The 15,911-nt window shown below is 41.2% G+C and overlaps 1 protein-coding gene across 2 annotated transcripts in view; it reads right to left on the bottom strand.

The window, feature by feature from the left end:
• LOC127575843 (gamma-aminobutyric acid receptor subunit gamma-3) overlaps positions 1–15,911 on the bottom strand; it is a 449,528-nt gene that overhangs the window by 267,740 nt on the left and 165,877 nt on the right. For both annotated transcript variants that reach the window (XM_052026012.1, XM_052026013.1), the window contains exon 5: positions 5,951–6,033. In XM_052026012.1, the coding sequence (XP_051881972.1) occupies positions 5,951–6,033 (83 nt within the window). The remainder of the gene's footprint in view (positions 1–5,950; positions 6,034–15,911) is intronic.

Consider the following 15,911-nt stretch of genomic DNA (forward strand, 5'->3'; position numbering starts at 1 on the left):
CGTGATCGTACAAGAAGAAACATTTGGTTAAGATGTCCCTGGAACACAGTAATTCGAGTCTTGTTAAAGTTGGCGAGAATAAATTAAAGCATAAAGTACGGTGGTGGTTGTTGAAGTCTTTTGCTGGACGGTAGAAGCTCTCATTGTTACAACTGTCACCTCCAGTTTCCCACAGCTCATTGCCTGCCTCACTGATAACACAATGTTCCTTTTACACCTCACTAATTCCAGTTATGCTGTATACACAGTGTGAAAGTACAACCCCCTGTGGAAATATAATGCTGTTGCGTTTCAATGCATTTTTATAAAAGTAACCAAATAGTGTTTGTCTATAGGGACAGCAAATCAGTGGCTGACTGGTCTGGCAGTGGGAATCAGGGGAGGGATTCTATCCTGCTACATATATGGCTATACACAGCCTGTGAGGGGTACCGTCATTACAACTTCTTGAAAACCAGTGTAATATTTTTCCCCCATCAGTAAGCAATAAATTAATAGCAATTAACTAACGGCCTTAATCACAGACCCTATTTTAAATGATAAGGGGTAAAATAGTATCAGTGTCAGCAGGAACTTGGTATCACACAAGCATCATCAAAAGTTAACATGTAGGCTCAACAAACAATCAGGAAAGCAAACCATATGTCAACCTGTCCTGATTAAGGGTTCTTCACTCGAAACGTCAGCTCTGCTTCTCTCCCCGCTGACGCCGCTTGACCTGCAGAGTGTTGGCAAGTTGTTTCTGTTTTGGCTTTTCAGCATCTGTAGATTTTCACTAGAAGTATGTTGGCCTTTATTACAGGAGGATCTGAGTAGAGTGGTGAAGGTATCTCACTGCAGGGCTCTGGTGAGACCTCAGTTAGAATAGTGTGTACCTGTCCGCGCTCCCTACCCCAGGAAAATATATTTGCAATAGAGAGTGTGCACAAAGGTTCACCAGATGGATTTATGGGATGAGGCAGTGAAGGAATGTTCTATGAGCAAAGATTAAGCATATTGGGCCTCTACTCTACCTTGGGAAGAAGATTCTGACTGTCTACCCTATCTATAATTTTATAAACTTCTAGTTAGCCTCAACGCTCCAGAGAAAACAACCCAAGTTTGTCCAACCTCTCTTTATAGTTTATACCATCTAATCCAGGCAGCATCCTGGTAAACTTCTTCTGTACCCTTTCCAAAGCGTCCACATTCATCCTGTAATGGAGTGACCAGAAATGCACACAATACTCCAATTGTGGCCTAACCAAAGTTTTATACAACTGCAACATGACTTCCTGACTCTCATACTCAATACCCCGACCAATGAAGGCAAGCACGGCATACGCCTTGTTTACCACCCTATCTGTTTGCATGGCCACTTTCAGTGAGCTATGGACTTGGACCCCAACATCCCTCCATCATTGCTGTTTAGTATCCTGCCATTAACTGTATACTTTCCCCTTACATTTTACCTCCCAAATTGCAACACCTCACACTTAGAATCATATGGCATAGAAACAGTTCCTTTGGCCCAACTGGTCCATGCCAACCAAGATGCCCATCTAAACTAGTCCCATTTCCCCATATTTGGTCCATATTCCTCAAAACCTTTCCTATCCATATTCCTGTCCAAGTGTCTTTTAAATGTTGGTAATGTACCTGCCTCAACCACTTCCTCCAGCAGCTCATTCATTGTACAGACCACCCTCTGGGTGAAAGGGTTGTCCCTCAGGTTCCTATTAAATCTCTCCCCTCTCACCTTAAAATCCTTGCTCAGATTAAACTCCCATCTGCCCTGTCTCCACCCATATCCATAACTGATCCAGATCCTGCTGTTTCCTTTGACAGTCCTCTACACTGTCCACAACACCAATTGTGTCAATTGCAAACTTACTAATCCACCCAACTACATTGTCATCCTAGTTTATATTTTTCAATATCTCTTTCTGTGGATTGCTCTTAGTTTTTTGCTTGATAACTCTTCTGTGAAGCACCTGGGTAGGTTCAAATTGGAAGCCGTTGTTCCGGTTCAAACAAGGATGGCCAGTTCATTAGTCCCCGCACCATGGAACCATGCATATTCACTGAGGAAGCAGTAAATAAAGATGCATCTAAAATACATTATAAAATGGACCAAAAGCTTTTTGGATGCCACTTTTCCATAGCAATGCTGGCTCCCAATTACTTTCACTTGCAAGTGCTCATACTGTCTTTCATCCATCTGTGTTTGCCACCCTTTGTCATGCTTGAAACAAGACGGATGGCATGACAAATGAGGACCAGAGCTCTGATATTTACTTTTGGTAATAACCCTGAGTGATGAATGCATCCTCGTCCTGAGGCAGAAAGGGGGAAAAGAGTTGAGTTTCACATTGAAAAGAAGAATGACTTCAACATCTAAAATTTACGGCTGGCGATAATGAAAGTCGAAGTGCTCTTGATGAGTTTTTTTTCTGTGGTTCTGTTCTCTTCAATGGTAAGAGCATCAGCCAATCACAGCCCTCCATTCTAAGTAGTTAGAGAGATTTTAGCTACTGTCTGCCAATGCACAGTCTTGATGTCTGATCATTTTTTCTGTAGAAGTTGTTAGGTGACCAACTCAAAAAAGCAAAACATCACCGTCAGAGTGCAGGGAGGTGTAAATCCTGCAATGCCACAATAGCCTTTGAATTAGTACAACTCATGCTGGTTATGTCCCTGGTACCATCAAAGTTATTATGGCCAAAGAGGGCCACCATGGTTGCAACACTGTACGATCCAATTGAGAGTAATGCTCATGCCAGATTAAATTTCACACTTTTACAATTTAACATTTCAAAAATTACCAGAAGAAAAATGCCTCCAGACAACCCCGTGCTTTGAATCAAATATCCAATTCAGAAAAATAGCAAACTGTCAGCACCAGCTTGCTTCAAGAAAACAGGGAATCCTCATGTTACACTTTTAGGACAATTGCCAATTCAAGTCACATACATCTGTTCCATTGCAAATCTTTTCATAAATTATTAACACTGTTTATTAAACTGAAAACATTTATAAATCAGTAATGAAATCATTGTATTGTTTTGAAAATATATTTAATCTTCGCTCAGTTTATTTTCACTGTGCTTTGGGAGTAATCTGTTTCATTTATATCCTATTGTGTTCAGTTTTGGTCACCGTGCAAAAGAAAAGATGTCATTAATCTAGAAAGAGTGCAGACAGGATTTACAAGGGTGTTTCCAGAACTTGAGGGACTGAGTCACAGGGAGAGGTTGGACAGGCTAGGACTTTATTCCTTGGAGAGCAGGAGGCTGAGAGGTGATCTTAAGAGCTGTATAAAATCATGAGGGGCATAGATAGGGTGAATGCACACAGTTTTTTACCCAGGGTTGAGGAATCAAGAACTAGAGGGCATAGGTTTAAGGTGAGAGGGGAAAGATTTAATAGGAATTTGAGGGGCAACTTATTTTTTTTTACACAAAGGGTCTTATGTATGTGGAATGAGCAGCCAGAGGAAGTGGTTGATGCAGATAACAATAACAACTTTTAAAAGACAGTTGGATAGGTACATGGTTAGGGAAGGTTGAGAAGGTTGATGGAACATAGAACATTACAGCACAGTACAGGTCCTTCAGCCCACAATGTTGTGCCAACATTTTATCCTGCTCTAAGATCTATCTAACCCTCCCCTCCCACATAGCCCTCCATTTTTCGATCATTCATGTGCCTTTCTAAGGGTCTCTTAAATGTCTCTAATGTATCTGCCTCCACCACCTCTGCTGGCAGTGTGTTCCATGCACCCACCAATCTCTGTGTAAAAAAACTTACCCTGACATCCCCCTTATACCTTCCTCCAATCACCTTCAAATTATACCCCCTCGTGTGAGCCATTTTCACCCTGGGAAAAATTCTCTGACTGTCCACTCGATCTATGCCTCTTATCATCTTGTACAATTCTATCAAGTCACCTCTCATCCTCCTCTCCAAAGAGAGGAGCTCTAGCTCACTCAACCTATCCTCATAAGACATGCTCTCCAATCCAGGTAGCATCCTGGTAAATCTCCTCTGCACCTTCTCTAAAGCTTCCACATCCTTCCTATAACGAGGTGACCAGAACTGAACACAATACTCCTAGTGTGGTCTAACCAGAGTTTCACAGAGCTGCAACGTTACCCCATGGCTCTTGAACTCAATACCCTGACTAATGAAGACCAACACACTACACATCTTCTTAACAACCCTACTAACCTGTGCAGCAAACTTGAGGGATCTATGGACGTGGACCCCAAGATCCCTCTGTTTCTCTGTGCTGCTAAGGGTCCTGCCATTAACCTTGCATTCTGCCTTCAAATTTAATCTTCCAAAGTGTATCACTTCACACTTTTCCAGGTTGAACTCCATCTGCCACTTCTCAGCCCAGCTCCGCATCCCATCAATGTCCTGTTGTAACCTACAGCAACCTTCTACACTATCCACAACACCACCAACCTTTGTATCATCAGCAAACTTACTAACCCAACCTTCCACATCCTCATCCAAGTCATTTATAAAAATCACAAAGAGCAAGGGTCCCAGAACAGATCCCTGCAGAACACCACTGGTCACTGACCTCCAGGCAGAATGCTCTCCATCTACTACCACCCTCTGTCTTCTATAGGCGAGCCAATTCTGAATTCACACAGCCAAGTTTCCCTGGATCCCATGCCTCCTGACTTTCTGAATAAGCCTTCCATGAGGAACCTTATCAAATGCCTTATTAATAGAACATAGAATGTTCTAGTTATGGGCCAAATGCTAGCAAGTGGGACTAGCTTGGATGGGCATCTTGGTCAGCATGGACCAGTTGGGCCGAAGAGTGTGTTTCTGTGCTCTATGACTCTGTTACTCTCTGTTCTTCTATCTTCCCTGAGTCTAAATCCTGGAAGCTCCTACCCAACACCACTGCTGAAGCACCTTCACCAGAAGCACTGCAATGGTTTGAAGAGGCAGCTCACCACTGGCCTCTGAGCAGCAGTTTAGAGATGGAAAATAAATTCTAGCCTTGTCTATAGCACCACAATCTATAACAGACACGAGCTCCATCAGAGATACTGACAAAAAATGTACAAATCAAAACTCTGAAGGATTAAAACTAAATGTTAACATAATTACTAATGGTTTTTAACTTTAGAAGATTTGCTATTCAAAGAACCCAATTACAGAGTTGAACCAGGCAGCATCTGTGGAGAGAGAAAGTCAATTTTTCTCGTCTTTGATGCTTCGCAGGACTCCCAAAACATTAGCTCCCATTCCTCTCTCCACAGGAGCTGCCTAGTTAGATTGTGCAGTTAGGTCTTTTGAAGAGCCATTGTCACCAGCATAAATCATGAAAAGTATGAATTATGTTATCTATCTATCTATATCTATATAATCTCTCCCACCTCCAATGCAACTCATTTTTAATAAACTTACAATTTACAGGTCTCAATAGGAAATTTCAAAACACCATTTCAGCAGGGTGCAATGGGAGATGGTGATGACGGACAACTTTCACCACATAAGTTTATCTTGCTTTTCCCAACTCACGCCTACTATCAACTTCTGCACCCAATAATTGGTTGCAAGATCTACCACACAGGAATTTAACACCCATAATTATAGCGGCATTCACAGTTATATTATCTTCAGTCAAGAAGAATTATGCTAATCCATGAAAGGTATGCATTGACGGGTGAGGTTATCTCAGTACGTGGCTATTAAAAGTTTCAAATAAATCATATCACAAGTCATTTCTGAAACAATAGGGGAACAAGGGAGATACAGTATCATTGCATCCCATTTTCCCTTGTCACTCTCTGAATGCACAGCAAGATTGGAACCTACTAACTGCCTATCATTCTGGCTGTTCCAAGGTTTTCTAAGAATCAGCAGTCCTGTCAGAAACAAAAGTCATTCAAGCAGTAATTAAATTTTTATCAGAGTCAACAATGCTCACTGAGGTAATACTCACAGCTGGAGAAGATGAGAGGGCAAGAATGTTCATCCATTGGAAAGTTCTGGAGCTGGAGTTGACACTCTGCGATTATTGTAAGCCTGTGGAAAGCAATAATTTGTTGGTCTCAGTGATTTATTTTTAGAACTCTGGCACTATAACATCTTTGCTTCAGAGCAGTAAATGGAAATGCCAAACTCTACTGTATAGCATGATATTTTCCTCAATCATCCAGGTGATGTATGGAAGAAGCTGACCTTAGGCGAGAGGAAAGAATCATAAGGAATCAGAATTGTTTCTATTCCTAGAAGCCTTTGAAAACATATGGAAGAACACCAGACTCACCTATCCTCTGCAAATGAGCTTTTAAAAAGAATCCACGTGATGTGCTTCTGGCGAGAAGGATGTTGAAATTGAACTAGGGTGATGTCTGATGCACCTTTTAACAAGTACTTGAAGCCTGTAAAATCTTTGCTGATCTCCCAATTCCACTATCTCTACCAATACACACTCCCCTTCCCAACCAACCACAGGAGACATAACCCTGCCCTTTTACTTCCTGCTGTTGAATGCCCTAAATACACTTTCTAGGTGAAGCAGCAATTAATTTACACTTCTTTCAATTTAGTGTACTGAGCTCACTGCTCACAATGTGCTCACCTTGGGTGAATCATCAGTGGGCACTTTATGGAACACCTCTGCTGAGTCTACAAGTTTCCAGTTGCCTATCACTCTCACTCTGGCCTCTCTGTCCTCAGGCTCCTTCACTATTCCATCGATGCTCAGTCAAAGCTCAAGGAACTGCATCTCATTTTCTCACGGCCTTCTGGACTCAGTGCTGAGCTCAACAATTTCAGATAATAGATACAATAACTACTGGAGATACTGGAAATCTAAAACAAAACAGAAGCTAGAAATACATAGCTGGTCAGATAGCACCCATGGAGAGATAAACAAAGTTAACATTTCAGATTGACCATTTTCTTTCTGATACAAAGGCTCAATGTAAAACATTAACTCTGCCTCTACACAGATCCTGCCTGACCTGCTGAGCATTTTCAGTTTTCTTCTGTTTTTCTTTCAGCATCTGCAGTCTTTTTTGACCTATTCCTTTACTTGTTCTTTTAACACCTTACTGTACAACTTTCCCTGCCTTCCACCCTTTCAAGGTCCTTCCCTCTTGTTCTATCCTCTCTTTGCGTTTTGAGACCTCTTTAATTTTTTCAGTTCTAATAAAAGATTATCACGTTGAAATGTTAAACCCATTTCTCTCACCACAGATTCCCTCTGATCTACTGCCCATTTCTAGCACTTTCTGGTTTTATTCCTTCTATCTCTGAGCTAATGATGAAAGAGGCTTCTTATAATATAATTGATGTAAAAAGCTCACCTTAAGTGGTATTAATATTTAATTGACCAAAGTGTATCTTTTCTTTATCATTATTACCACAAAATTTTACTCATAGTTTGATCATCTGAGATAAGATCTTTATTAGTCACATGTACATCAAAACACACAGTGAAATGCATTTTTTGTGTGGAGTGTTCTGGGGGCAGCCCACAAGTGTCGCCACGCTTCCAGCGCCAACGTAGCATGCCCACAACTTCCTAACCCGTACGTCTTTGGAATGTGGGAGGAAAATGGAGCACCCGGAGGAAACCCACGCAGACACGGGGAGAACGTACAAACTCTTTACAGACAGTGCCCGGAATTGAACCCGGGTTGCTGACACTGTAATAGCATTACACTAACCGCTACGCTACCGTCTCATTGGTCAGCATTTAAATTTTACACATAACAGAATGAAATGTGGCCCCCAGTAGCAAGTACTGCTGACATAGTGTCTTCCCTACTTGCATCTGAACCATTCAGCTACTGCCTGATGCTAGTCGGAGGAATTAACTACACTCAAAGTGCCTTGCCACAGACAAAACAAAGTGCTTGACATTCTCTTCACCATTCCATCAAAACAATGTCCCCTTGTAAGCAAATAAAGACTAGAGATGTCAAGTGGAGCCAAATCTTACACCTTCCAGTTCCAGTGCAAGAATATTGAATCATCTATTCAAACTTTTAAAAGCCTGCATTGTTAGTGCCTCCAAACTTCCCTGCTATTAAAAATGACATCAGCCAACCTGTCCTTGTAGATAAACCTTATTAATTTTTTGATTGAATCAATACAGCAATCTTTGTTTCTCTAGAATGATTTTTTAAAATTCATTTTGGGATCTGGGCAGCATTTATTGCCCAGTCCTAGCTGTCCTTGAGAGGTGGTAGTGATCTCCTTAAACTGCTGCAGTCCTTTTGGTAAAAGTGTCTTTACCATGCTACTGCATTGAAGTTCCAGGATTTAGACCAGTGATGATGAAGGACTGATGACATCAATGCACAAAGTCCTGTTCACCCTTCCACCAGTTGAGCAATATCTTATATTTAACATTTTCATCCACACCTTGAAATTCTTCCACAGCCTCTGCAAGATCCAACAAAGATATCTGCACTTGTCCACTCCCGGTGACCGATGGTGACTTGGTAGATTGGATTCAACATTGGCTTGGCCATAGAAGACTGAGGTGGTGTTGGAGGGGTGTTATTCGGACTGGAGGTCTGTGACCAGTGGTGTTCATTATTTGCTTACAAGAGCCTTCTGCCCAGTGCTAGGACCTCTGCTGTTTGTGATAATGTATAAATGATGGACGAGAAAGTAGGTGGACTGATTAGTAAGCTTGCAGATGACACAAAATTGGAGCTGTGGACAGTGAAGAAGGTTGTCAAAGGATACAGCAGGATGTTGATCTGTTGCAGATATGGGCGGAGAAATGGCAGATGGAGTTTAAACTGGCCAAGTGTGAAGTGTTGCGCTTTGAGAGGTCAAATGCAAGAGGAAGTATGCAGTCAATGGCAGAACCCTTAAGAGCAGTGAGGTACAGAGCAATCTTGGGATCCAAGTCCATAGGTCCATGAAAGCGGCAACACAAGTAGATAGGGTGGTAAAAAAGGAGTATGGCATGCTTGCCTTCATCAGTCATGTCATGGAGTATAAGAGTCAGGAAGTCATGTTGCAGCTGTATAAAACTTTGGTGCACCAGAGTTTTGCCTAGATTAGAGGGTATTAGCTATAACATGGGGTTGGATAAACTCAGATTGTTTTCTCTGGAGCATTGGAGGTTTAGGGGAGACCTGATAGAAGTTTATAAAATTATGAGAGGCATAGATAGGGTAAACATTCAGAGTCTTTTTCCCAGGAAAGAAATGCCAAATACTAGAGGGCAAAGCTTTAAGGTGAAAGGGAGAAAGTTTAAAGGGGACGCGTGGATCAAGTTTTTTTTTATATACACAGAGAGTGGTGGGTGCCTGGAATGTGCTGCCAGAGGCGGTGGTGGAAGAAGCAGATGCAATAGTGATAGTTAAGAGGCATTTGGACAGGCACATGACGGTGCAGGGAATGGAGGGATAGGGATCATGTGCAGGCAGATGGAATTGGATTAATTTGGCATCGTAGTCAGCACAGATGTTGTGGGCCGAAGGGCCTTTTCCTGTGTGTACTGTTCTGTGTTCAGAATCACTCCTCCATTACTGTTCCATGCCTTCACCTGCAAAAACCCTGAACTCTGAAATTCCCTCCTAAACATCGCGGCCTCACTGCCTTTTTTTCTCTCTCTACAACTCTCACTAAACCTACCTCTAGGACCACAACATATCAAACTTAGTTACCATTGTCCCTGTGAGGACCCTTGGGAACTAAATTATGGAGAAGACCGTATACAAATACAGGTTGGCATTGTTAAGTGAATTCTGAGACTTAGGAGTGAAAGTTTAGCGGGGGCAATGACCAATATGCATAAATTTTGAGAGGTATGATTAATCTAGATGTAAAAGGATATTTAGCTTGGATATGTATTACTTAGATTATGATATCAAAATGCATGAGGTGGCCTTATCAACTAGATTACTGTGATGTAAATCCCAATGGATGTAATTAATACTTATGTAGCTAATCTTAAAAAGCGGGGCAGGTAAATTATATCAGAGAACAACAGGTATATATAGTTAAGGTATTCAGTCTTTTTAATTAGTATTCTTCAGCAAGACAATCTGTTTCTGCCTCTCTCTAGCTCCACTGATAAATTCCAAGGCATGGGGAAGGAGTACGGGAGTTGTTGGTGACAAAGTTGAAGGTGAAACAGAGGTGGGGGAAGGGGGATTTCTATCCCTTTCCACTAAGGCAAGGCACTGGCATTTCCTCGGAATTCTACATACTGCGTGGACAATTTGGAAAAATGGGAGGAGGAGAAACCCGTTTCAGCCTGTTCCACCATTTAACGATTCCATGATGTAACTACGACCTAACCTCATAAACAAGCCTTTGTACCTTATCCCTTTACATCTTTGGTAAGCAAATGGCGAGCACAAACATGGTATTCAATACTTAAGAGCTTCAGGTGGGTGTGAAAGAACTGAGTATCTTCTTTGAAGAACTTCGGGAGCCAATATGTCTACAGGAAGCTCCCAAAAACACTCACGTGATAATGACCAGATAATCTACTTAGTGAACTTGGGAGAGAAAAATAATGGCTAGAACACAAGGAGAATTTCTTCTTTGAAATACATGCTATTTCTAAACATCCCAGTTTTATTTCTGGACCAATAAGGTGACTTTTAGAGTGGGACAACATTGACCTACATATCAGATGTGCAGAAGACAATACTAGCGAGTGGGTGAAGCTCATCAAGAGACATTGTAAAACAGGACATTTTGAAAGTCCAAAAGAGGATGTGCTTAAAGTGAGATTGATTGTGTCATGGATCTCGGCAGCATTTTGAAGCAACAGAATTGGGAGAGGGGGAAGGGATAGATAGTACAGGTTGCCAAACTCAAAAAAGGGAATTGATTCTTTGATCTGCTAATTCAGTTGATGCCTGCCCCTTTTATTGAAATGACCCAGACTGCAGGGTTTGGGATGGGGATTGGTGAGGTGATGCCATGCCAAGGTAAGAACAGATTGTCAGCTGGAAACCACATCTGGATTCAATTCCAGTGGTGGGCCTGGACTTCTAAGATTCATTTTTTTTCATATTTTTAAAATTTACATAGTAAGATTGAAGTTTGAAAAAAAAAGGCACTTTGTAGATTTAAAATAATTTATTTTCCCTCTTCCAGCAGTTCATTACCAAGTAAAACTGTAATACATTGTTAATCACCTAGTTATCCTACTTGTACTATAATCACTTTTTATTTGCTTAATTTAATCAGTGAAATTTCAGATAATCAATTAAGCAAATAGACTGTGGCATGGCAATCTTCCAGATCAGTTCAACTAAACATGAAACTGTTATAATCTAACTTTTTCCTATTAAAAACTTCACTGCACATCATTGAAAGTGCACTGAATTTGTTCTGTTTGTCTAGTAATAGCCTGAAGTTGCAGTACCTATATTAAGAACGGTCCATGTTTCTATATAGCTAATTATTCTAAAGTTAAGAATTTAATGAAAGGCCGGACAAAAATCAGACTCTTCCAATGTTTTGGTATTAGACGATATATTTAATGTCTTTTGGGACTCCATATCTCCCACCTTGTCAGAAGTTCATGGATTAAAGACTCACTCCAGAAAAATAAGCACATCTCAGCCAACTCTCCTGTACACTACAGAGGGTGTGCTATTCTGTTGAAGGGACTGTCTTTCAGATGAGGCCCCATTTGCACCCTGAATAAGATGTATTTGAAAGAGGAAATTCTCCTTGGTATCCTGGCCATTATTTTATCTCAGGCAAATTCATTAAATAGATTTGATCATTATCACATTAGTGTTTTTTGGGAGTTTCCTGCGCATAAATTGGCTCCTAAATTTTGCATTACAACAATGATTTTATTTCAATAGTACTGCTATTTTATTGGCTGGGGACTGCTGTGAGACGTCCAGAGATCATAAAAGGTGCAATAAAAAAATCAGTCCTTAAACAGATCAAAGTACTTGTTATTATTACTGGATTGGTTGATTTGGTCACAAGGCAGTTTACGAGTAATTTATATAAAAGAGAAAACAGACAAAAGTAATTTAGTCTCTCGAGCTGATCACTTGCCACCTGCAAAATTGTATCCCAACAGCATGGTTAATATCCTAAATAGGGAAAGGCAAATTAAACCTCTAAATTAACTGCAGTTTTTAACATCTCTAGAATGACATACAACCAAAAACATGATGTAATACATGGTTATTTTTGTTAAAGTAAACTACTTAGTTTTGTAAAAGTAAATATGTCTAAGCAGTTCCCCCAATATCTCATGTTGGGCCGTGAAGCCACAAGACTATGGAAGTCTCAGTTCATCTGTATAATAGAGTACAGCATGAAAGCAGGCCCTTCAACCCACTAGGTCTCTGCTGACCATTTACACTATTCCTACGCTGACCCCCATTGTATCCTCTCCACATTACCATCAACTACTCCAAATTCTACCAACACAGAAGGGTCAAAATACAATGGCCAGTTACCTGGAAACCTGCACCTCTTTGGGCTGTTGGTGGAAACTGGGGCACACGGTCACAGGGAGAACTCCAGGACTGAATCCAGAATCTCAGAGCTGTGAGGCAGCAGCACTAACCGCTGCACCAGCGTGCCGCCCCAGCTGCCAAATCTGGAGAGCAGTCTGAAGCCCCTGGTAAAGGCATCGACAGCTAGATTTTCACTCTCCTTAACTGCCACAAAGCCTTAGCCAATTTAAGTGGCTTGATTCCAATAATATAAGTGGATTGAGACCAGGTCAGCTACAGTGCATGTCAGGATCACACATTATAGACATTAACAACCAGTCAACAAGATTGTTTTATTCCTCCTTTCTGATATTATTATATGCCTCTCAGCACTGTACTCTCGGGAGCAGAGAACAGGTATCCAAAGAAGAAAAAACACAGCTTTGACAGCCATTACCATTTAATTCATCTTTTTTACTATTACTTTACAACATAAGGCCAGAGGTCTATTGATTGATAGGTTCAGATGATGGATCTGGCTTGATCCAGTTTGGGAGGTTAACTAGACTCTTGTGTTGCTATCTTGTACTTATTATGTACTAGAATCATACAGCACAGAAACAGGCTCTCAAGTACCTACCTGACTATCAAGTACCTACCTATGCTAATTCACTTACCAATGACAACTTTCCTGTATCTGGAAAGAAAACTCCCAATTTCCAATCAAAATGAAAAACTAAATAGTTCACCTCCAGCACTTGGAAAATTGCAAACTATAGGAAGGAACTACAAGCAAGGTAGAAATTTAGGAGTTTAGTAGTATCCTTTATTGGCATAAAAGTCACATCCCTGGGAAAATCAAGAAAGACCTGCATTTATATAGCACCTCAGTACACCCTAAACCCTTTGTAGTCAACGAAGTGCTTTTAAGGTGTAAAGTATCTAGAAGTAGGGATTGCCACTTCAAATTAGGGGATCACCCATTTAAGACAGAAACAAGGCAAAGATTTATTTCAGTGGGTTGTGAGTCTTTAGAACTCTCTTCCTCAATGAGTGGTGGAAGTAGAATCTTTGAATGTTTTTAAGGTAGTAGTAAATTCTTTCTAAGCAAGGTGTGAAAGGTTACCAAGGTCAGTTGGGAATGCAGAATTGAGATTACAGTCAGATCAGCCATAATCTTATATAGTAATAGAACCATTCAGCATGGAAACAGGCCATTCAGTCCAACTTCTCCGTGCCGACCAATGGGCACCCTTCTACTTTAATTCCATAGCCCAGCACTTGGTCCATTGACTTCTATGCCTAAGCAATTCAAATGCTCATCTAGACACTTCTTAAATGCTGTCAGTGACCATTCTCTCATGCAATACATTCCAGCTACTTGTTGCTCTCTGGGTGAAGAACATCCTCCTCAGATCCCCTATAAATCTCTTCCCTCTTACCTTAAATCTATGTTCTTTAGCTTTGTCTACCTCCGATATGGGGAAACATTTCCTACAGTCTACTCTGTCAACATTTTATATACCTCAGTCTTGACCCTCTCAACTTCCTCTGCTCTAGAGAGAAATGACCTAGCTTCTCTAGTTTCTCCTCATAACTGAAATGCTCCATCCGAGGAACATCCTGGTGAACTTTCTCCAGTGCTATCACACCTTCCCTATCATGCGGTGACCAGAACTGCATGAAGGACTCCAACTGAGATCTGACCAAGATTTTGTTAAGTTGCAGCATAACCTCCCTACTTCTGCATATGATGTCCTAATGAAGGCCAGTATCCCATATGCCTTCCTAACCACGTCACCTACTTGCATTGCCACCTTCGAGGATCTATGGATTTGTACTCCAAAGTCCCATTGTTCCTCAACACTCTCTCAGACCCTACCATTCATTGTGCATGTCCTAGCCTCATTAGTACTCCCAAAGTGCATCACCTCACATTTGTCTGGATCTAATGGGATGGTGGAGCATCCTCGAGAGGTAAAGTAGGCTACACCTGCTCCTAATTCATATGTTTATATGTTAGGAATCTCAGCAAGCAATTTTCATGCAACAAGCACCCACAATCAGCAATGAAATACGAAAGCAGGTTATCTTTCTTTGCCTCTAAGGACAAATATTATACCAGCGAAGAATGCCCCTTCTCTTCTTTCAAACAGGCTTGTAGAATCACTTCGATCATGGTAGGTTCAACTTAATTTTTCTTTTATCCAAAAGAGAGCAAGCTGCAATCTTGTTACTTCTCCTGCACCAGGTAGGTCAGACTCTTGAGTCCAGAGACATTTGTCTCAGTGACAATAACCAAATCAGATTCACCAAATCGCAGCATAGAGTCATAGAGCAACACAGAACGGATACAGGCCCTCTGGCCCAACAAGTCCATGCCAACCACAGTGCCCACCCAGCTAGTTCCAATTTCCTGTGTTTGCCACATATCCCTCTAAGCCCCGCCCTGCATGTACTTATCCAAGTGCTTCTTAAGTGATACTACTGTACCTGCCTCAACCACTTCCTCTGGCAGCTCATTCCATATACTCACCACTCTCTGTGTGAAAAAGTTGCCCCTCAGGTCCCTTTTAAATCTTTCCCTTCTCACCCTAAATCTATGCCCCCTCGTTCTGGACTCCCCTACCCTGGGGAAAAGACTGTTTCATCCATGCCCCTAATGATTTTATAACCTCTATAAACATCATTCTCCAAGGAATAAAGACCTAGCCTGGCCAACCTCTCCCGATAACTCAGGCCCTCTAGTCCTGGCAACATCCTCATAAATCTTTTCTGTACTCTTTCTAGTTTAATGACGTCTTTCCTATAACAGGTTGACCAAAACTGTACACAGTACTCCAAGTGCAGCCTCACCAACAACTTGTACAACCACAACATAATGTCCCAACTCCTATACTCAATGCCCTGACTGATGAAGGCCAGCGTGCTAAATGCCTTTCTCACCACCCTGTCTACCTGAAGCATGAAGCTACTTCCAGCAGGAGACAAAGCAGCAAAGAAATTAGTTAATACGATTGACACCAAAGTGGATGCTGCCATTAGCAAAGGAAAAAAATAACTAAGTAGATTCTTTAAATTAATTTAAAGTAGCTCCAGAGTATTCTGTCACAGATCAAAGCACCTTCTCTGACACTGAAATTTGTGTAAAGGAACCACAACTTGGGTTGCAGTAGCCACTAATTTTTAGTTTAATTGGCTGCTTTAATCTTTAGAGGGTTCTGTAATATTTACTCGAATGGTTTCGGGGATGAAGAATTTCAGCTGCAAGGTTCAAGTGGAGAAGCTAGCAGAGAAGGTGGAGAGAAGATTTGATGGAGATCATGACAGGTTTTGACAAGCTGAATTGAAAGAAGCATTACCCATTAGCAGATGATTCAAAGATTGGGGAAAACAATTTGAAGTGGTGAGCAGAAGTTACAAGGAGATGTGAGGAAACGATTTTTTAATGGAAAGTGATGGTGGCTCATTGACTCTCTTTCCACCATCTTCAAGAGGCAATCA

This window comes from Pristis pectinata, chromosome 11 (assembly GCF_009764475.1).
Source record: "Pristis pectinata isolate sPriPec2 chromosome 11, sPriPec2.1.pri, whole genome shotgun sequence".
In the NCBI taxonomy this organism is placed as follows: Eukaryota; Metazoa; Chordata; class Chondrichthyes; order Rhinopristiformes; family Pristidae; genus Pristis; species Pristis pectinata.